Source organism: Poecilia formosa, unplaced genomic scaffold, assembly GCF_000485575.1.
Source record: "Poecilia formosa unplaced genomic scaffold, Poecilia_formosa-5.1.2 Scaffold141, whole genome shotgun sequence".
Taxonomy (NCBI): domain Eukaryota; kingdom Metazoa; phylum Chordata; class Actinopteri; order Cyprinodontiformes; family Poeciliidae; genus Poecilia; species Poecilia formosa.
The window spans coordinates 1388305-1411340 of NW_006800080.1; the positions used below are offsets into that span (position 1 = coordinate 1388305).

Genomic DNA, 23036 nt, shown 5'->3' on the forward strand with positions numbered 1-23036 from the left:
TCCAGTTAAACTCTGGACAAAGATGCAAGCTGCTGACTAAAAAAGTTACTTAACTTAGTTAAGTTACTTTCAAAGTTACTTAACTCATATCACAAAACCGTTTCTCATGCAGTATTCTCAGGGGACACGCCCAGAGTATATTCATTCTTTTCCTTTAGGCAGTAAAATCTTTCCAGCCTTCTTCACCTTTTCCCTGTAATCTTAGCAGTCATGACTGTGGAAACATTTTTCTTTACAGCTTTTCTGCAAGACATAATTGACACTAAGAAAACAGATTATCGTTGAACTGAGTTTGGCAAAAATTTTATACACAATATGGACACCTTCAGCTGTCCACATTTCATTTAATCTTAGGATATTAATCCATTATAAAAACTTTTTCATGCTTACTTATGTCTTTTGTAAAAAAAAAAAAAATATATATATATATAAAATGTTGATGTTTTCTACAAAAAATAAATATGTTCAGATAACTTTTTTTTAAAGAATGTTGATCTAATTACAATTTGGTTCGTTTCTCCAATTATCCTTAACATTTTCCAAACAGTAGATGTATTTCTCAAAACAATTCATAAACAGCAAAACATCATGGCCCTGCAAAAAAACAATATTTTCCTGACAAGTTAATCTGGAAATATGAGATACCAGTAAACAGTATCTGCAGCTACTGATACGGTGCTTTGCAAAAGTATGAGGAACCCTTTAACTTTTTCACATTTTTGTCATACTATGACCGTAAACTTCAGCATAGAAAATTGGCATTTCAAATGACAAACACAAACCACACACAACTGTGGAAGGAAAATGGCACAGGGCTTTCCATAGCTTTTTTTTTTTTTTTTTTTTTTGACAAATGAAAATCTGAAAAGTGTGGGCTGCATTCTACATTCAGAACCTTTAATTTTGATATCCCCAAATGAAATCGTTTGCACCCCTTTGTGTACACAAGTCTCCCAGTCATCCAAGACTCTCTGAAAGACTCTTTTTATTGCCGCTTGGCTGAGTGTGAGTTGACATGTTCTTTTTACTGCCTCTTTTCTGTTTTATGAATATTTTAAATGTTTGTTATGAGTGTTTTGTATGGTCTTGTTTTATCAATTTTGTTTATGTTATTTTCAAACAGCATTTTGGAAAAACTTGCTGTTTTTAAATGTGCTTTATAAATTAATTGGATTTGGATCTGTGTATAAATTGAGCTCAGTATAAATTCATGTCTAAGTGTATTCATGTGTTATAATGGCCAAATCAAAGTCCAGACTTGAGAGTCTGTGATAAGACTTGAAAATTGGTAATCACAGTTGTTTACCATACAATCTGACTGAGATAGAACAGAATCACAAAGAACAATTTGGTACGATTTGTACTCTTGATATGCAAAGTTGAGGTATACTCCCCATTTTCTTGCAGCTTGTAAGTATGATGACAGAAATGTATGTACGTATGTATGTATGTATACATACATACATACATACATACATACATACACATACATACATACATACATACATACATACATACATACATACATACATACATACATACATACATACAAAGTTCAAGTGGTATAAATATTTTTTTCTAGGCACTAATTTAACCATAATTCAGATGACAAGTGATGGGGGGGAAAAAAAATCACTTAATATCAAACAATAACAATCATAGAAAATGCAAACAGTAAAAATTTATGTCAAACAACCCTTCAATCCTTGAAGATAAACGTGATAAAATGTGTTGCGTTCAAAACCATCAGATTTTTGATCGACAAACTCATGTCAACTTATTTCAACCTTTAGGACGTTCTATTTGTTTTCTTCGTCTGTTTGGGGATTGTGTTGGCGATGAAAATGAACAGGACATTTATTTTTAAGCGAGTTTAAACTAATCTAAACAGCAATATTTCCGTTTTCTTAACTTAACGTGCGTGGCTGCAAAGTGGTCTGATCATCGAGTAAATTACACGTGCCGTGAAGGGGCTGGAAAAAAGTCAACGGTGACGCTCCCTCACTATTACACCAGGCTGGAGATAAAATAGACCGACTCACTCTCCTCCCACCCTTCAGTACAGTGAACCACTCAGGCGGAGGACAGGACGTAACCCTGCTCAAACCCACAGAGTGAGAGACACGCAGGACTCAGTCACGCTGAAAACAGGACGTTTTTTAACTTGGTCCAATAACCATTCAATCAGCTCGGTGTTTTCTCCTTTGCTTTCGTTGTAAAACTTCAGCTCAGTCAGCGTTTTACCGTTTTCCCCGCGCCTGTATCTCTGACTCAAACTGTGTCCCCGTTTGGGCTTGTCTTGTCGGAGAGCTCAACTTTTACCGAACGGAGAGAAAACAAATGAAAGTGCCCTCAGACTGACAGGTGAGTGTGGGCTAACGGAAGCTATCTCTTTCACAGGTTTATATTCTTAACAATATATCGCGTGGACATCTGTGTGTAGCTCAGGGAAATTCCTCATAACCATGGTAACACAGACTAACATTCCTGTAACTTTACTACTGCAGTCAGTAAGAAAGTCTAAGCAGGAGGTTTCAACCTCAAAGACCGCAGTCATATTTACACTGTTAACCCTGACCTAACAATAACAAGCTTCAAATGCAGGACTTGTAGTTCAGTGGTGCCGACATGGATAAACATCCATAATGGTGTATCCTCTGGAGGTGCTATTCCTTTAATCCTCAGACAGAGTAAGAGCAACGCATTGTTTTTAAGTTGATGCCAATCATGAAATGGTTTTCCGCAAACAGCTTTTGCAGAGTTGAACACATTTAGTTTATGCGTTAGTACGTTACAGAATGTTCTTGGATCCAGGTATGTAATGGTTACCAGTTTCATCTGTGGCAAGATTTTAATAGGTTAGGATTGCAAAACCGTAACTATTTTCTTGACACAACTCGAGGGTTAAAACATTGTTTTTTCAGAGAAATTATCAGAGTTAGAGTAATGCAGCTTTGACCCTTTGCTGCACATTGCCTATTAGTTGGATGGAAAAAACCCGCCACAGTTTTATGTTTTTTTTTCCCTTCCACAAAAACAGGAGTGTAAAAACTAAAGGAGCGCTTGTTATGGTAACTGTTTTAACACTGCAGTCGCCAAGAAGCACATTTGCAATTGAAATCTAGTCATATTAAGCAGGTAGTTTATTTTGTATTCTGTGTATTAAAATCACCTGTGGATGAATGTAGTAAATGTCAAAGTATCTGAGCACCGGTAGGGATAATTTCTGATTTTTTCTATTTTGAATTAATACAGATTTTTTTTTTTTTGCTTTAAATTGCTCTATAAAAACAGTGGAACCATTCATTTTCACCTAAGGTTATCACACCAGGAGAACCTCTTATAAGCCCATGACTCCTTCACTCCAACGTCTAAACCGTTAAAACTCCCATTTGTGAAGTAACACTCCACCCCATCTCTTCTCTAACTGCTACGCCCTCAGCAAAATTAGCAAAGGCTTGTTTGTTTTCATGCAGAGCTTGAGCGGAATGGCAACTTTATCATACGTTGTAAATCATCCTGAAGGCCTGTAATTAATGACTTCTCTAGAGGTTCAAATGTGTTTAGTCGAGAGTTTTCTTTAGAGGGTTAGTTGGGATCAGATCAAAATTTATGACACAAGGTTCCTCTCTCTATTTTTTTTATGTAATTTTCCACAATACCTGTTAATTAACCAAATGGGTTTCAGTGGAATATGAATATTATTATTTTATTGTTTTTTTAAGGTTTCCCCCCTCCCCCAGAACATATCTTATTGATTTAAGCTGAACGTGATTCTCTTAGAAGGGATTACATTTGAAGGGCAGGATGCATGATGATAATATTTCCAGGCCATGACATTTATCATGTATGCCATGTGGGAAAGTAAACATTTCACTGTGCATTTATGTTGAGTCTGTTACAGCTGAGCCACTTAGCAAATGATCTAGAGATGCAGAGTAAATGTGGAATTGCTTTGAAAGTGCTGTAAAAATTGAGGCAACCCTTTAAAGGGGAAAAAAAAATTGCTTTTAAAACACCTTGATTTCAATTTCTGAATTTCTAGAATTCCAAAATTGATGTTTATGTCCAGCTAGTGGAACTACAACTGTGTACATGATTTTTCATAAATACATGCAGGACTCTGCTTTGTTGGCTTAATATACCAGTGGAAATGCACCTGGCGGATCTGTCAAACGAGTGCAAAGTTCTCCAGAGGGCGAATGAGTCAGAATTATTATTACAGGCTACTCTGAAGCTGCCGGGTCAAGTCATCCTCTCTTTGTCAATCACTGGTCACCACAAACATGACTTTATTTGTACATACTTATTTCTAGTTTTACTTTTTGGATGAAAGTAGACAACAATTCATGTCTTAATGAACCTTGAAATCATGTTTATCTACTTGCTTAAATGCAAAACTGCACAACAATTTATCAATTGTGATTCTGCAATTGATGTTTGCTAGGTTTTTGGGCTCTGTTATGCTTCTGATGGTTGATAATTGGACACAAGCACAAATTACACTTTGAGAAAACAAAGTTCGCAATTCACCACATGAAGACATAACAAAAAAATAGGAGCTTTGTGATTAATTCTTAATATCTGATTTTGTAAAGTTTTGGCTGGCCAAATCCAACATATCTTAAAACATAAGTTAAAAAACAAAATGACTACAGAATTGGTATTTTAAACTGTCTTTTTAGCATCTGATACTGGCTACTGTTCAATATTGTTGATATTAAATATTTGCCAACCTATTTTTTTCCTAAACAATGTTGGGACCTACCTTAACTTTTCTATTGTCAAATCCAGGGTTTTCTCTGGCAGACAGAGGTTGTCAGGGAAAGCTCAAACTGAACAAACCAACAACTTTCCTGCACTCTGTTTGACCTGGTAAAGTTAGACTTCCTGTTTAAAGCAGCAGCCTGAGTGCACAGCAAACACAGTCATGTATAAAATACAGCTTTCTTTTATTTAGCTAACCTTTTGCCTTTCCCTTGATGTCATTCTTAGCAGCTCAGTGATGCAGAAAGTAGCACACAAAGTCCTCCTCTCTCTAACCACTTCCACACTGAAGAGCGTTGTTAATGTGCCATGTAAACCGCCAAGCATACTACTAAAATGTCTGTGCTTTCTCTTGGCTTTATTGAAGAAACACAACTTTTGGTTTGCATGTGAGGCTTTCAGCTTTGCTCATAGGAGTTTCATCCAGTACATACCAGCTGTTTTAATGGTTTAGTTTAGTAATGATTTGTCATTTTATAAGAATCAAATTGGCCAAATCAGGATCAGAATCAAAATCAGTTCAAATCTAGAGTACTAGAACATTTGGAAAAATCATTCAGTTAAGCTATGTACATAATTTGAACATTTATTTATCAAATTGATTTCATAACTTGGAAAATTAACGTGTTTCTCAGTATTTAAATAAATGGGTAAAGAGTAGTTGTGTGAAATGGCAGAGCACTGCTGGCCTGGCCATTTGGTGGATGTGTCAAAACAGCAAGACCTCAAATGGCGATTTAAATACCTAACTATATGCTATACAAAAAACAAAGATTCCCTTGCATTTGGAATGATGACTAGTTGTTCCAGCTCTGGATTGTCATGAAGTCAGTAGACATTTAGCAGCACGTCTGCATCTCTCCACCCCAGAGAAGGTCACAGCTCTGCAGCTCCAGTTTGATGCATCCACTTCCGTCTTCAACCTATTATTTCCAAAGGCAGATCCTGTTGCAAACTTGATTGCTGACGACTGGTTAAATGGGAACCTGTGTTCAGAGACTTGATAATACTGCTGTTTCTCTACCTTAGCCTGTTTGCACTGGTTAACATTCCTTAGCTAAATGGTGGTAATTTTACTCTCAGAAGAACACTGGAGGCTTTGCTTTGGCAGCTTTGTTAGTTTGCAACTTGAACTCATTTCAAAGGTACACACTCAATAAAACTGGGGGGAGTTGTTATTTTGTCAGTGATCAAGTTACCTTTGAAAGAAATCTCATCATTTTTGTTTTCTGTGTCATAAAACTACTTTGTTTCTGTTGATTCCCCTTTTTTGCCTCCCTGATACTCTACGGATCATAATGGCACCAACCTAGAATGATTCTGTTTAAAATGGCCAAATTTGAACTAAGGGGAAAGCTTATTGCGAGCTCAGATGGCAGCGTTGGTTACGGTGGCACCCACTTGGCTGTCCTTGCTTTCCAAGCCGCAGCGGAGGACAGAGATGAGTGTGATGTCAACACACAGATGGTGGTGCAGGGCCCTCATGTAGATGTACAGATGGCACCTTTTTCAGAATATCTTTGTCCGAACAGTTTTTCATTCCTTCTGACCTGAGGGAGAACAAAACAGAGGGCACTGAAGTGAGATGGTGAAGTGATCAGTTTGTTCACGATACAAAAATCCAAATTCTGATTGGCTGCAATACAATCATGTGACAAACTGCCTTCTGTTAATGGGCTAATATCGGTGATTGGTAGCTGAATTTCTTTATTTCTGAAGTTTAGGCTACACTTTGAACAAGATGTAATGTCAAGACTCCATAGTAATACTCATGTTGCTTTTGTCTGAGCAATCTGCTAGCTAAACTGTCTAGCGAACATTCCTCTCCAGTATGGCTGATCGTTGTGATCATATGGGAAAACAGAAGGTCAACATTGCCAAATTAAAGAAAGCTGGGCCTCATTTTTATTATTTTTCCCAAGTGTGGTTATAAAAAGTTTAGTCCATGGTATAAAAAGTTTAGTGCATGAAATGAACACGGTTTGATCTATAAGCATACCAACAAGTACCATTTTTTTTTTTTTTTGCATTGTTTTGAGTTGATCAAAATTCAGGTAATGGTTAGGAGAACAATCTTGTAATCCTTCTTATTAAATTCTAAACTACTTCTTTTTAGCACATTCTTTCATTTGGTTAGAATTGATAATATTTAACTTTTGAATTTGAAAAAGAAAAAAAAGATGCAAGTTTGTATTTGTTACAGTACTTTGACAGAGAAAAGTGGAGTTGTCCTCAAAGATACTTGAAGTTGAGACCAGATTTGAACCATTTAAACTGCTACAACTTTTTGCTTATGACTCATTAAAGATCTTGTTTGTTTTCAGGCCAAAGGAATGGTTAGCACAGCCTCTTATCTCTTTCTGTTTAACTTTGCACACTCCTAAAGGTCACTGAAGCGAGTTGAGCAGATGTTCTTGGGTGTACCATAGAGCAGATTACAGACCAGAGGAGACCAAGCTTTAAATCTTTGGGAACCTCACGATCAGTCCTGGAAAATTTCATTCTATTTTCCCAAAAGATTCAGACATCCATGATCACATTCTTGATCTAAGTTGACTAGAGGGAATTAAAATGGAAAACAGTGTATTTCACTCTTTGGGTTATTAGCCCAATCCAACCATCATTAGCTTCCATAACATTGGCATGGCAGATGAAATGTTTACTCTGTCATTTCACAGTTGACCTTTCTGAGTAATGTGATTGCTTGCTTATCTTATGTGTGACATCAGAAATATATCCACTGTCTGTTTTTCTCCTGTGCTGCTTCCTATTGGATGATGGATTAGCTGTTGCCACATTCGTGGGAAATTTGGTTCTTGCTTCATATGAAATGGCAGAAAATGTCCCAAAGCCCAATGTGTAGGTTTTTTTTTTTTTTGTCCTCTGTTCAACAAAGGAGAGCAACGTTTAACACTCAACATAAGAAATTGACACACTCATGGTTTTGCCCACATTAAAATCTGTTTATGGGCTCTTCTCTCCCCTTTTTGTTTCCATTGTTATGTTCCAATAATGGAAATAAATTACAGTAATGCTGTTTCCTCTTTCCTCTGTCAGTGTAGTAATCAAAAGACATTGATGGATTGTGGCTAAATTAATCTTTCTCGGATTATGGCTGACCCACATATTTTCAGATTGATTAGCAGTCAGTTTAAAAAGCAAAGTGTCAGATTGTTTAATGTCCTCTCAGCTCTACGAAAAGGGGCTTATTTCTCCATCTTAAAGCAACCAGCTCCTTTAGGATTCCTGCTATGACTTTTCAAGCAGGTCTGACTAAAAAAAAATCAATTGGACAGCTGCTACTGATCCAGAACACTGCTGCTCGTGTTCTCACTAAAACCAGGAAGATATAGAGCACATCACCCCAGGTATAAGGTCCTTACACTGGCTCCCTGTAGTCCAGAGAATAGACTTTAAAATACTGTTGAATGGCTTAGTACCACAATACATTAAAGATCTGCTGTTGTTGCTTTCCAGACTACTCAGGTCTTCTGGTTCTGGTCTGCTCTGCAACCTCAGAACCAGAACCAAATGAGGAAAAGTAGCATTCAGTTTCTATGCTGATCCAAAAATCTGGAAAAAAAAAAAAAAAAAAAAAAAAAAACTTCCAGAAAACTGCAAAACAGCTGAAACCCTCAGTTCCTTTAAATCACATTGACCAATATATGTGATGTGTATTGATGATTTTGATGATGGCACTCGACAATATGTAATGCTTGTTACTGGTTTCTTATGTTATGTATGTTGTTTATATGACTTTATTTATGTCTTTATGGTGTAAAACACTTCAAACTGCCTTGTTGCTGAGATGCGCTATATTAATTAATTGATCTTTACACTAAGGAAAACATCCGGCACGGCACAGAAACGGGTGAAGGGTTAACCCCATGTTGCTCATCACCATACCCCATTTAAACAGCAGGTTTTTATAACCATAATATCAGAATCTAACCTGTTCCTGGTATAAAGCCATAATTTTGATCTAGCTTGTACTTTTCTAGCAATGGTTTTGTTTTCTTAAGGAGAACCTTTATCTAACAGTGTAGTGAATTGACCTTTTTTTTTTCTGAAGGGTCTCTGGTGCTCACCTTTCCCATTGCTCTTGGGTCAGAATAAGTTTTCGAATGAGAAACTGCTGAAGCATTTCCGTCTCTACAGACAGATATTCTCTCTTTGCTTGTGATTGGAGGAAATGAGGCAGCAGAAAAAAAGATGACAAAAGCTGTTTTAAGGGGCTTTCGTGCACCCTCTTATCTCCTGTTTTTCACCAAACTTCAAACACCTTCTGACTGAGGTGATAGGCGGGTTGCTGTCCTTGCCTTGCAAAGCGTTAATCAGTTGTTGACTTCTCCTGTTTTAATCTCACTGAGACACGAAAGGAGTTGATGGACAAGACAAAACAAGATCACAATAGTCAGGCTAACCCTCAATAACGTTTTGCTAAATTAAAGCTTGTCTGAAAAGTGGCTGAACATGAGACATGTTTTCTGATGATGAGGCTGAATGAGTAATCCAAGTTTTAGCTTTTGTGTCTCAGTTCTCGTCTTCAGTCTCACACACCCACACTGCTGCTGATGGTCATATTTCTCTACCTACTCTGGTCACTACAGAGGTGCATCAGTCTTCTTGGGGGGGGGGGAAATGACTGTGTAGATAAACCTAGGATGTTTGGTTAGACTTGAGAAATTTTATTCAACTTTATCCACTGGGTTATGCCTCTCTGATTAGCACTTGCTAAGACATCATGCCGATTAAGGGATTAATTCAGTGATTCGACTTGGGTCTTTAAGTATTTTCTTGTGGGACAGAGCTGATTAAAAAAGCACAATTTGTTTTACCCTTCAACTTCAGGGTAGTAAATCTGTAACCTCAGTGCTGCTCTTCTTAATTAGGATCATATCTCACATTGACTGGGTGTGTTTCTAGGTTTCTTTGATGTCCCACTGAACAGGATTAAAGATGACATTTGTGACTTTTACAGACATGGAAAGAAACTTTTGAAAGAGTTGGGACATATTCTTGAATATGTTTGCTTTGTGGGTAAGAACTTACACCTTTGAGTCCAACGCCATATGTCCGTCTTGTGTTTTGCCAAATATTTAAAATGTTTTATTAATCGATTTATTACCGATCGATTTACTTTTTACAACATACAAAGCAATCTGCTGAAATTAACCATGTTGGCTCCTAGCTGCATGCACATAATCAAAGGGGCGTGGCTTCTCACTTGTAGCCTTTGCCATCAATGCCGTTAGAAAGTTGCTGTGTTTTCCAAGTGCTTACAAATTGTTTCCATCAGTCACTTTGCTTTCTTTTTTCCATCTGTACCCAAAATATCGTCACACAACATTTAAAAATGGGGAGGCTTCCTCACTGTGTTTGTAACTAGATGTTGGCATTTCCTGATGAGAAGTTTGTGAGCTGTCAGCACAGCTCCAGAACTACTTCCTTTACTTCAAAATAAGAGTTTCAAACATAGAACAACCTTAAAGCGGTTCATATCTACGTCTCATTTCACCAGATGGAGTCGCACATGGCAACTGCGTAGAGACATAAAATGGACAGCTCTGGATACACTCATAGTGCTTCTCATGGCTGTAGCATATTTAGATCTTAAGAGGAAAACGAAAACGGCACTTCTCGGTTCTCTTCAAACCTCTAGGTCAGGCAATGATTTAGGGACACATTGATTTGCTTGTGCTCAGGGTTCTGTTGGCAGAGCACTTGTTTTCAATTCCAATCGATCTTGTTCATTAATTCTGCAAACTCAGAGCCCCTCGGTGTTGCATGTTGGAAAACTAGCATTCAGTTCATTTTAACAGATGGACCATTATGGCTCAATTGGAGTTAAGAGCTTCGCGGTCTTTCCGGGGGGAGTCGGATTCATTATAGGCCTCGGGTCAGGCCCACCTTCCCCTGAGCAGTTTTGGTAATAACGGGAAGCACGGCCACTGCTGCGCATGGTAATTAGCAGCTGTTTAGAACGTGAGACAGCCTGATTATAGCAGAAGCGGTGCACACACACACACATGCACCATTGCACTGAAAAATTACATGTCACAAAACTGCATGTATCCTATTGTAGAATAAGAATAAGCAAAGAGGGATTAGAAGTTCATGACTCAGGGAAACATTTGTACACATTTAATCATCATTGCATTTATCAGGCGCCATTTATGTTTAAATTGACAAATGTTTTGTTGCCCTGGCAGCTGCGAAGCAGGCTCCGTCACGTCTGTGAAAAGTGAGGTAAAGTTTTGATAACAGTCAGCGTTGCTGTAATTGTTGTTGTGGGTGATTATGGAGTGTTTGAGGTGAATCAGCAGCAGATCGGTGGGGGAACAGTAAGAACTCAGGTAATTCACAAACACACCCTGGTACTTCCGACCATATTCACTAACAGCATCTGATTTGAGCTCACCAGTGTACTGATGTTGTTCCTACCACAGTGCCTGTGTTATTATATACAGGCGGGATCTACTCTATACTGAAAAGAGCCACAAACAGTCAAAGAGTTTAATGAAGCTGCACGTTTTTTTCTTTTTTTAATATTACATATTTTATGAGTCGCCTTGTAACGACAACACCGAGAACAGAACACCTGTGATATAATGGTTGCTTTTACAGCAGAACCAAATTAATCATGTTGTATTCTGGGTTGTTGGTGTCATTTTTACCATGTGGGTCTCCAAAACTTGGTGTTACCATATCAGTATGGAGTTTAATAGATCCCACAGTTATCTTTTGTGGGGCTTTTTATGGTTGTGATATAAAAGGAATAAATGGAGCAGACATGGTAGCTTTTGGACTAGACAGCCACTGTCTGGCTGAGCCACCAATTCGCTCTGCTACGTAATTGTGGTATTCACTGGATGATTGTTCCTCTGAACCTTTTCACTCTCATTTTTCTTTTTTCTGTTCTTGTACACATCGATGGAAGCTTGTTGCATTCTCGGTTGACATTGAGAACAGATCCTCTGAACAAGTTCTTAATTTAATGCCGGCCTTTGTGGCAGAGACATGGTGCTTTTCGAACCAGCTCATGTTTTCCGTCAAACTGACAGGCATGTTGCTGTTGAGACGGCTTGTTGCACAACTTCTCCCACCCGCTTTATCATCGATGTCGTTTCTATTTTTTTCTGCAGGAGCGTTGGGAGCCAGTGGGATGTTAGCTGTGGCTGAGACAGCAGGAGCGACTGAAGGAGCATGGTGAAACACCAACCCCTCCAAGTCTATGAGCGCCAGCTGTGTTTGTCATGTATCACTGGGATCTATGGGTGCAGGTGGAAGCGCTATCAGAGGTCACATGACAACACCACCAAGGTGAGAGGCAGCTTGAGCTCCCCCCTTTCTTTCTTTTTCCCGAACAAGCTTCTCCTCATAAGAACGTTTAATTTTGGTTTGTAGATTTCTCACCTTTACTACAGAATCAGAACGACTGCTAGGTGATGAGACAAAGCTGTTGGCCTATTTTTAAATAACCTTCACACTATCTTCTCTCTTTTATGTTATTTAAGGGAAACTAAGTGGTTCAGCTGTTGTCAGCTCTAATGTAACACTAAACAGTGCATGAAAAATTATACCCAATTGACATGATTTACTGCTCTAACAATGCCTAATAGATCAAATATATTAAATGCTCTCCTAATATCACCTGGTTTAAAACTATTTTCACTTTGACAAAATATGCAGTTTTACAAACGGTTTCTTTGAAAAGTACCAACAGATTTGAATTTCAGCCTCAACAAGGTTGGACATCATTCTGGAGGAAATTATAATCTGAAGAGTGTGGCATGAGTTATGTATATTCAGCCGTTCGAAGTCAACCCTTTTGCTTCAGGGTTTGCAGATCTTAAACTGAATTTTTTTTCACTTTTCTTTGCAAAATCTGTCAATCACTCCGTTTAGGCGGAGAGTGAATAATAGCAGACATTTTTACACTTCGTCACAGGTTCTGAGTTGGATTTATACAACCCTTCTAAACCAATTAATAGGCTTTGATTGAAACAATAGCTGTGGAGTGTTTTCTCTGCTTGAAGGTTAAATTTCTGCCCCAATCTTTATTTTTTGCATCCTAGAACAGGTTTTTTTTTTTCCAGGAAAACCCTAAATTTAGTTCCATCCATCTTTCAATCGGCTTCGACCAGCTTCCTTGTCCCTGCAGAAGACGAGCATCGCCGCAGCACGATGCTTTCAACACCACGATTCACAGAATCTGAAAAATGCTGTTCGCAGCATTTTGCTTCAAAAAGTTTTAACTTTGATCTCTAGTGACCAGATCAGCTTCTTCCACTTTGACTGTGTCCCCTACATGGTTGCTGTAACTGCACAGTGAACTTCTTCGTATTTATTTATTTATTTTTTTGTTTTTTTAATAAAGCATTTCTTTCTTCTGCTGCTGGACTCATTCATAATCTACAAGTGGATCATACACTTATCCATGAAGGCGGTAGTGCAAAACTAATAATTATCATGTCAGCAAATGGTCTCACCCGCATTCTTATGCATCACATAAAGAAGAAAATCGTGACTCCAGGCCAAAAATACTGTGTTTAGCTACCTTTATTTAGCGTCATTCAAACTATACAGTAACATAAATATTGATGGGAAAGGTGAGTGTTTAGGAAGCATAGATTTAACTTCCCAAAGTAGCTAATAATGTAACATGATTGACCTGCGTCATGTGCATCACGTATTTGGTTCCTATCAGATATGTATTATTTTTTTCTTATGGCGCAGTTGTGCACTTTCTGTGAGAGGCCCATTGATTGAATGATTAGTTCCATTATTGCTGCAATGACAAATGTCAGGAGAACAGTAGGAAAGAGGTGAAGCTGGCTCTGTTTTCCAATGATTATCTCTGAAGATAATTAGCTGTGTACACCCTCAGCTGTGTGCATGGGCTCACATCAGGCTAGTCATGAATGAGACCTGATTATGTTGTCAGGAGGCTTCGTCCACAGTAGTTGCATAGCTGGCCTGCAAGAGAGCTGTAGACTGATACAGCTGTTTGCATCTAATTACTGCTATTGAGTACCTTGTTTTATTTTGTTCTATGTATATTTCACAAAATTACTTAGGAAAATAAATCTCTAAAAGCTCCAAAGATTTGAAGTCGTGTTGATAGAAGGTGAAAATGGAAGATTTCATTATTAAATATATTCCACACTTGGGATAGTGTGGATGTTGTGCCCATTTTTTTATTTCACTTTAAAATTTTCATAAAGCAATGTCTCTGCTCTACAAATTATATTGCTGAAGGACATTTTTCTTTAAATGTAAGAGCTGGAATGTCCGATTAAAGGGCAAGAGCAATTTCTAAAAGGATTTGCCTGAGAAATGTGCCTGACTCTTTAGTCCGCGGTGTTTCTCCAACAGTTTGTGTCCACGGTTTCTTTGTTTGCCACTCATTGTGTAGATCACGGCCAGTGGTCTCTAGCTCTTCCATTGCTATTTGGGGTTTTAATTTGGACTTCTGTCTAATCATAGGTTTTGCAGCACACCTGCAGCAATGTGCACAGAATTTACAGCTGCATGATATTAGAAGATCTTTGGCTGGAGATTAATATGGGTAAATCTTGCAATGATGAAAAAATTTGCAAAATTTGCAAATTTTCTTTTGGTTCTCCCATCACTGTCTGACCGTTAGCATTTCGTCCAATGTTCATGTCAGCTGTGAGCATCTGCTGCCGTGGGACTCTGTCCAACTGACTAAATATTACATGAATATGAAGGTCAACAATTATTGCTTTCCCAACATTCCTTTGGAGTAGGAATATTGGACACAATTTGTGATGTACTCTGCCGGCCTGTACTCCTTTCTGTTATTTAGGGAATGAAAACTAACCGGATAATTGACTTTCCTGCAGGTTATTTGCAGATTAGCTTCTCAGCTGACAGTCCAGTAGCCTGAACAAACCACATTCCACTCGTCCTCACTTTTGTCATTTGTTTTCTTCCATCTTCAAATGCTACCTTTGTTTTCATTTAAAATGAAGAAAAAAAAGACAACTCTTTGGACCACGAGGCAAAAAAAGCATGCATTTCTTGTAGCAAGAGGAGCTGCTGTGAATGTAGTTTGCTGTTTGAATTTGTTTCTGTAGTGTAAGTGGAGTTGGTTCAGGACTTTATGGTATTTGTAGCTGCCAGTTTACCTTCTGTCTTTATCTATTATAAACAAAAGGTAACGGATAATGAAACTGATGGCAGATCCTTCTCAAGAATTTAAATAATTGAATCATTAAAGCCGAGATAAAAATGACATAGTGCTGTTACATGTCCGATTTATTCTCTGGATCACATTTGAAGGTTTGGATCTTTGTGGTTGTATTTTCTGATATTTGATGCTTGACAGGATCCAACATGCACTCAATGATCCATTTGTCCTGCCTTCTTCCTCTATTTAGGAAAGGACACACAGGTTGTGTTGGTGCAATAAACTCAATGAGTGCAGAGGTGTGTGCTCTCCAATGCACTCAGATGCTGAGTTAGATTATTTATTCATACCCACATGCCATCCTGTAGAACAACAAAAACCTTGGGTATAAATAATCATGTCAACTGGTGATTAAACTCCATCCATGAAGTTGTTGACTTAGAATACATCTAACTTGAGCAGAAACGACACAGGCAGGTTTGAATCCTTAGTTTTACCTGGCCTATATAACTCAGAATGTAAAAAAAAAATAAATAAATAAATAAATAAATCTGCTTCGGTTGTGGTGGAAATCTGACACCATGTAGATCTGTTTCCTATCCCAAGTGGTAATCTTTCAGGTCAACTGAAAAACGCTGTGTGAGCATTTTTGTGCTCATCCTCTGCTTTGACAGCTTGTGTCTTCTGGAGTGCAGGGAGCAAACAGTCAGCTAGCGCATGCAAAGTGCAGGCTGTTTCTTTCCACTAGCTTCAATACAATGTTTTTTCTTTGTCTTGTTTACATGCCCTGCAGTGAACTGACAGTGTTTCACGTAAAAATCATTAAAAGCGCACAAGAGAGACTTTAGTCTTGTTTTGATGCTTTCAGTAATCTTTAAAAAAAAAATATATATACATATATAAATTAACTGTTTCCTGCTGATTCCAATATGGCTTCCATTAAAAACTGTTAATTGTGAAAATAATTTGCCTGGTTGAAGTGGCTCACTTGCTTCTGAGAATGGACCTTGGCTCAAACTGAAGTGACGTCATTCAGGACAGATTGGTTAAACAACCCGGTAAGCAAACTGTGGCCAATCAAGGGGAGGCATCATGTACATGTAACTCTACCCGATCCAATCCAATCCCAGAGGCGTGAGAACCAAGAACCTCATGTTGAAACTGCTGCTGGACTCATTCATAATCTATAAGTGGATCATACAATGTCTTTTTTTCTCCCTCTCTCTCTCTGTTCACTGTAGTGAGACATTCAGACCGAGCAGGTGTCGGTGGTGCTGCTTCTTTCTGTGTCCAGGGTGCTTTGTAGGAAGACTGCTCACGTCATGCAGTGCAAGCCGATCTGGCCTCTCAGTAATAATTGAGAGAATTTCCATTTAGGCACACAAAGGCTTCAAAAATAGGAGCAAAGTTTCCCAGCCTTCAGTGGACATTGAGCTGGTCTTCATTCACTCCGTTTATTGATGTCCAGTCAGCTTTTAATCATTTTGTTGCTGTTGTGAGTCACACAATGCAACTTTTGCGTCATTTGTAGCGTCGTTGTAAAGAGGCTTTACAACGACGTTGAGATATTTAACGAAAAATTTCAATAAAATGCTTTTTTGTCACTTGGACATGAAGCTACTCTACAAAAGAGATTTTGATTCAATAACTTCAACTGAAACATAGGAGAAGACCTACACTTTTTGTGGAGAAAATTATCGTAAAAAAGAAAATGTAGCTTTCCTCTTAGCATGGAAAGCTATTGTAGCCCTTTTCAGCCAGCTGATGTACAGTAGGCAGCAGCAGATGAGGAAGTCTCTACAGCTCTCTGTCTGGCATTTTAATAAAATAAATTGACATTGTAAGATGATGTGACAAAATGTTTTAGCAGGTGTTGAAACTGTAGCTTTTTAATACCATGAAATATCCACTTTTATCACCTTTACCACTTCAGGTAGTAACCCATTTTAACTATTTTCCCTTTCAGGCTTGTGTTGCCTGCAGCAGATCATGTCGGCTCAGGTTGCTGTAACTTTATCTGAACGTCATTGAGGGCCTGAATATTCTCAGTATTACATGTGTTGAGCAGTAATTAAACGACAGCTTCACCCTCTGAGCATAAGGAATGTCCTGCGATTGCAGGACCTACATAATGAGTTAAGCTTAAAAAAAATGTTATTGCACGAATATTCGCCAACAACTGTAAATAATGGAAGATGGGTTCACTGTACTGCGGTTGTTTCCAGATTTATTATTGCTAATAAGAGCTAGAAAACTGAGTTGGTCAGCCTTTTTAGCTGCTGACTCTGGCATCTTGTCTGGAATGCGGCCTAGATTCCTGCTACCACATGCTATGCCCAATTCAATTACCTTTTCTTATATGTGGTGTCATGGGAAATATATTTAATATATTTTTTTAGAAAGTGAACTTGGGTATTAAATTGTTGGATTCTTTTTTTTTTTTTACTTTTTAAGATGACAAGGGAAGCGGATTACATTGTGTAGTTGTGCAGCTGAACTCCAGCCGTGCAGGACAGCTTTCGAGATACCAGGGACTAATCTGGATACGCTCAGGAATGTGACAAGTGACAGACGTTCTGCTTCACAGAAACTATCTGCCTGTATTGTATAAATTGGGATTCGAGGGCATCCCACAGTGTCGGTATGTTGAGGAATGCCAAGTCAAGCTGCCATGCTGTTTGCTTCGTGTACAGCAACAGAAAGGGAACTGAAATGAGATGATCAGAGAGGACGGCTACAGTTAGCATCTTTTTACAACGAATGGGGAAATGTTCATCTGCAATATAAACCTGTTGGTGAAATAATGTTCTAGCTTAGAATCAGAAGCATTGATGTAGAGATGAGCACCCAGAAATGGCATTACTGCTAAATGCAGGAACAATAAATGAAAGCAAATAATGCAATATGTGCTAACACATGTTGAATTGTCCTCTTTCTTGTAATTCTCTGTTGAAATGTGGATGTCTTTGCTAAAACAACGTGAGCAGAGTTGTTTTTCCTTCATGTCTAACCTCTCACACAGATCTGCTCCGGCTAAAATCTCCTCCTAAAATAAGAAAAGATTTGTTCTTTGCGTTTCCATGTTGACTGATTCCTAAACCATAAGAGCATTGCTGCAGATGCATAGCACCAATCCAATAAGCTTCTTTATTAAATGCAGTATTGCAGTCCGCTCCACTCGACTGAGTCACAAAAGACAAATAGAGATATTCAGACAGGAAGTCAAAGAATAAAAGTAATCTCATATAGCAGTTTATTAGATGATCATGTTGGTGGTCCTGTATTGTTGTGGCTCCCGGACGCCCTAAAGCTTCACTTTGTTAGACGAGATTAAAAATGTAAGGCCAGTGTTGTTTCACCACCAAGGCAACTTCTGTTTTAATAAAAGAAGTTTATGACGGTGTTAAATTTCCCCAGTTGAAGCAAGCGTTTGTTTTTGAGAGTTTATTACTTCAACATACTTTATTTTTAGAAAGTTTTTTTAATATTTTGTCTGTGTGAAGCACTGGTGTGGTCCAGTTTTTAGGATCATTACCTCAAACTTATAGTAAGAAAGCACTTCTGTCCCTAGATTTAGAGCTGCGCGATGTATCGCAAATCTACTATCATTGCAATATCACTGTATTAAATTGTCGAGGGCTGATTGGGAGTGAAATAACTCTGGGCTAATATTAATAAATATATTGTGTATTTTGTTTTTCTTTGTCTTTAACTTCAGTGGTGATGAGCTCCACAGAAATTTAACCTACTTCTTCTGCATTCTAGTATTTGTAATTTAAAACCTTATTTTTTGATGACCCAAATACAGTTCAATCCCATAATTTTGTTTAAAAATCAGAAGCGTGGCATGCATTTCTGTCTGCATAAACTCCTCTTTATTGTTCAAATGCTTGTTGCGTTCTAATAGATCTGTGTTGTCGCTCTGTCGGGGCCATGCACAAAGTCTTGTGCTGGAATAAAAGCCAGTCATGCAGAAAGTTGATGTGAAATCAGCAGGGCAGATCAAATCATGTCGGCCTGATCGAGCTTCACTGTAGAGTGTGGGACAAAAGGGGAACAGAGAACATGAGAGCACATTACACACAGCAAAGTGTTTGTGGTCACGCAGAAATTAAATAAGACTCCAGAATAACATCAGGTTAATGTCACAGTTTTAACTCTTTCAGACCAGAAAGCTATTTTTTATAAATATTGTTTTTTTTGTTTTTTGTTTGTTTGTTTATTTACTTTTTTATGTTGGGTCTTGATAAAATTATAAATGATCAGAACTGCATGAAGGTGAAGGAGGTTAAACAAACTCAGCAGCAAATTAACATTTTGGGATCACTTGTTCTTTACGATCATTTCAAAGCTTTGTTTTGTAGAGAAGGCATCAATAATTTTGGAGGGTGCTTGATTATTGTAAAAATACCAGATTCCTTCTGTGAAGGCTATTTTAGCTCAGTTATTCGAATTCAAAAATAATTTATTGATCCCAAAGGGAAATTAACATTTTACGTTAAAAAATACATTAAACAGATATGCTCCAAGTCCCAAAAATATAGCAAGGGATCTAGAAAATATCGGTATAGTTTTGACTGGAGCATCACAGTTCCCCAGGTGTCCTCTGTTTTTATCCAGAGGGATGCTGTGGTGGGGGGGAACCAGAGAACTTCGTCCTCTACGGGCCAAGGTCGGCTGTCCCAGGTGTTTCCAGTTGTGATTAAGGATCCTGGGAACTGGTGTCAGTCCGTTCTCATGATTAGTTTTGTGCCAACAGAGACCTTGGCAGCTTTCTGTAACAAAAACTGATTTTCTTATCATAAGACGGCCTTTCTTTGGAATGTAATGTAGGTATGCTGGCTTTTTTGGTGGTGTTTTTTTTAAGCTTCTTTTTGAAAATAATTGCAAAATGTTCTTCCTAGAATGGATTTTTCTACAAAATTATTTTTGGTAAGCAGGACCATGCAGCTTTATGATTATAAAAGGTATGAAAATAGCCTACAGAGTTAAATTTACCTGTTTTGTGTGACAATTTATGGGATATCTTAAAAAAAAAACTGCTTCTTTGCAAATAGGTCGTAGTCCTTTTGTTTCCTTTTTTCCTATGAAACAGTCACGGCATTTAACCACAGGTGTTCTCTCATTACCGTATCTGAAAGTGGAAGTGAGAGGAAAATATTTATTTATGTATTTATTTATTTATTACAATGAGATAAAAACATGATTAAACACGGATTAAGATTGTTCCAGAAAACCTTTAGATCTTTTATGTTGTAAGATTTTTAATCACGGTACTTGAAAAAATGTGTAAATTTTTTGTTGTAACAGTAACTCAGTCCACTCAGACACAGTTTTGGTATTGGGAGCAAAAAAAGCAGGCTAGTCAGGCTGTGTCACCTGGGAGTTTCCTCAGCTGTCTGAGGTGATAATGATCTGATCCTTGACCCTCAGCAGAGATGTGTTCACGCAGTGACTTTATCTCGACACTGCAGTCAGGGTTGTCCCCATAAACGTGCAATCTTGATAGGATTATAAATTAATTTGGCGGATTTCCGAATTCACTCTGAGTGCTCAGAGTGAAATGACGGGCTTTTATCCTGCTGGTAGAAAAGAGGTTACTGAAAGGTTACTGTATTATACACATTATGTATTGTAAATAGATATGTCTGCCCTGCATGCCGGTGTCTTATCTCTTAACCCTCACGTGAGTTTTTTAGTTTTTTTTTTTTCTTTTTACATCTGAAGATGTGGTCCATTTAAAGTTTTTCATGGTACAAAGTGCAAGAGTGACGAGGACAGCAATTAGACATGGCAGCATGTGAAGTTATTAAAAGTTATTCAATTATAATGAGCAGAGCGTAGAAGGGAATACTCTCAGCAGAGGTCTGTTATCAGACTGACTTCAGGTTCTAATCAGAAGAAAGTTAATCATTTAAAGCCTTGCAATACCTCTGGAAAGTTTAGTTTTCTCTGTGCACATCTCATTACATTGTGTTTACTATGGCAGAATTTATAAAAAAAAATTCCCATTAATCATTCAGACATTTTTGTGGTTGATCTCCAATCGTAGAGTTTGGTGCAACTCTGACCTGCAAATTTACTGTCGAATCTATAAATGAATAAATTTATAGATTAAATTGAAAATGTAACCTGATTCAACAGCGTTTTTATAAGGTGATAAAATGAAACTATTTTTCAACACAGTTGTCACTTTCTGTATCGCAATAAAGTTTTCCACATTAGATGGATAAATGTCTCTATGTAGTTAAAACCCAGCCTTGGAGAACTACAATGTCTTATTTACTTCTTAACATGAAACCTTTGCTTTTTTTCATACCTGAAAATGTAATGTGCTTCATATCAAAGGATATTCAGTATGTGTCCATTGAATATATTGAAAAGTAAGTAGAAGCTGTATCCGGCTTTCCATTTTGAGAGAAAGAAAACACTCATAAAATATTGCTTTATCATAACACATGAATCTTAAGGAAGCATACTGCCATGAATGATATCTACTTGCATTGGGACTAGAATCAGAATCTAAAATACCAGATTCCACATCGAGTGTGAAATTGGAAGATTCCAGTGACCGGCTGAATTCTTGGGGTACCTTCAGTAGCATTTGTAAGATAAATTACCGTCCTCTACATAAAGGACTGATTATGTGTGGAATTTTTTTCTGTTTGTCAATATATAGTGGGAGCTGCTGTGGTCTCTCATCCTCCTTTTCACCTTCTCTCTGCTGCTCATCTGGTCCTACTTCTGGTGGGAGGCAGACAACGACTACAATGAATTCAACTGGTGAGTACTGCGTCGACGCAGCGACTGCCGCTCCATGTTTACTAGGCTCAACTTGAAGCCACGAGGCGGCCAGCATATTGCCGTGACTGCGCACATGCTGGTCATACTTGTTGATTTCCTAAATCAGGAGTTTAATCTCTCCTCATCCTTAATCTGAGCAGAGACCACCCAGGCCTCCGTAGATTACAACATTACATAAGAGAGACGGCTCATCCAACATTTTCTGTACTGTAAATCACTCGGCCCCACTTTCTCTTGAACAAGCACAAGTTTATAGGATGATATGCATGCTAGTTTGTGCTTGTAACACAACAAAAGCAGCTTTATACTGTTTTTAGTAGGTAAAATCCATATATTAATAAATCTTCATGTTCATAAAGTTACTGGAAGATTAGAAACCAAAGAAACGGGACAGATTCATTCAACTCCAGGCAGACTGTTAAAAATATATACTGATTTGTCACATGTAGGGTGTATATATTTTGTTTTATAACTACACATGGTTACTATTATTAGATATTTGACATGGGGGTGGATAATGGTTTCTGCTCCTACCTCCTTTCCCATCCCCCATGCTTCCACTCTCAGGGACATCTGCAAAGTCACTTTCTAATAATGTCCTTTCTCTGTATTGCATTCTTGAGTATGTATGACACCTCAGTGTTGTAGTTGAATAATTATCTCACTACTTACCCTGTTACCCTTTTCTTTGTCTTATTTATTTTTTCCTGTTTCTTGTTTCTGAGTTTCCTAAATTAATGCCAAGTGCACTTTCAACAGCAGTAACTAGTTTGTTTACTGATATTTATGTCTCTCTGTCTTTTTTCCCCTTTTTATTAGCAATGTTACTTTCTTTTCCCTCTGCAGATAAGTAGAGCAATAACATCTCTGCTTCCTTATTATATGTTCTGTTGTGATGTAGCTGCAGGGAGACTCGGAGCCCATCTGCAGAACAAATGCATTCACAAGAGACCTTGTTCCTCTTAAATCACTGATAAGGCTTTACTTGTGATTAATACTTCTAGCTGATGTGGCAGAACTCCTGCCTATGTCTTTTTTTCTGCAGCTTTGTGTGTATTTATATAGTGTCACAAAATGGATGAGCAAAATGTGTTTATCCTGTATGTATTTTTGTGTGTGTGAATCAGGAGGGATGGATAAAAACATTATTCATAGTCTAGTGATGCATTTTTTGTTCCCTAATTAAAGCTTAAAAAGTGACAAAAAAAATAGTTGTCAATTTTCCATGAAATTAATAATAACTATGATTAAGCCATGGCCTCCTGAGTGTTATAATTTGCTTGTCAAAGTCTTAAAGGAACCAGTACTC

At 37.9% G+C, this 23036-nt stretch overlaps 1 protein-coding gene across 1 annotated transcript in view; it reads left to right on the forward strand.

The window, feature by feature from the left end:
• Positions 1-2016: 2016 nt before the first annotated feature.
• Positions 2017-23036, forward strand: part of LOC103145374 (glycerophosphodiester phosphodiesterase domain-containing protein 5-like) — a 28783-nt gene continuing 7763 nt past the window's right edge. The window contains exons 1-3 of the mRNA XM_007562786.2: positions 2017-2364; positions 11913-12090; positions 21603-21706. Coding sequence (XP_007562848.1) covers positions 11974-12090; positions 21603-21706 — 221 coding nt within the window. The 5' untranslated portion in view covers positions 2017-2364; positions 11913-11973. The remainder of the gene's footprint in view (positions 2365-11912; positions 12091-21602; positions 21707-23036) is intronic.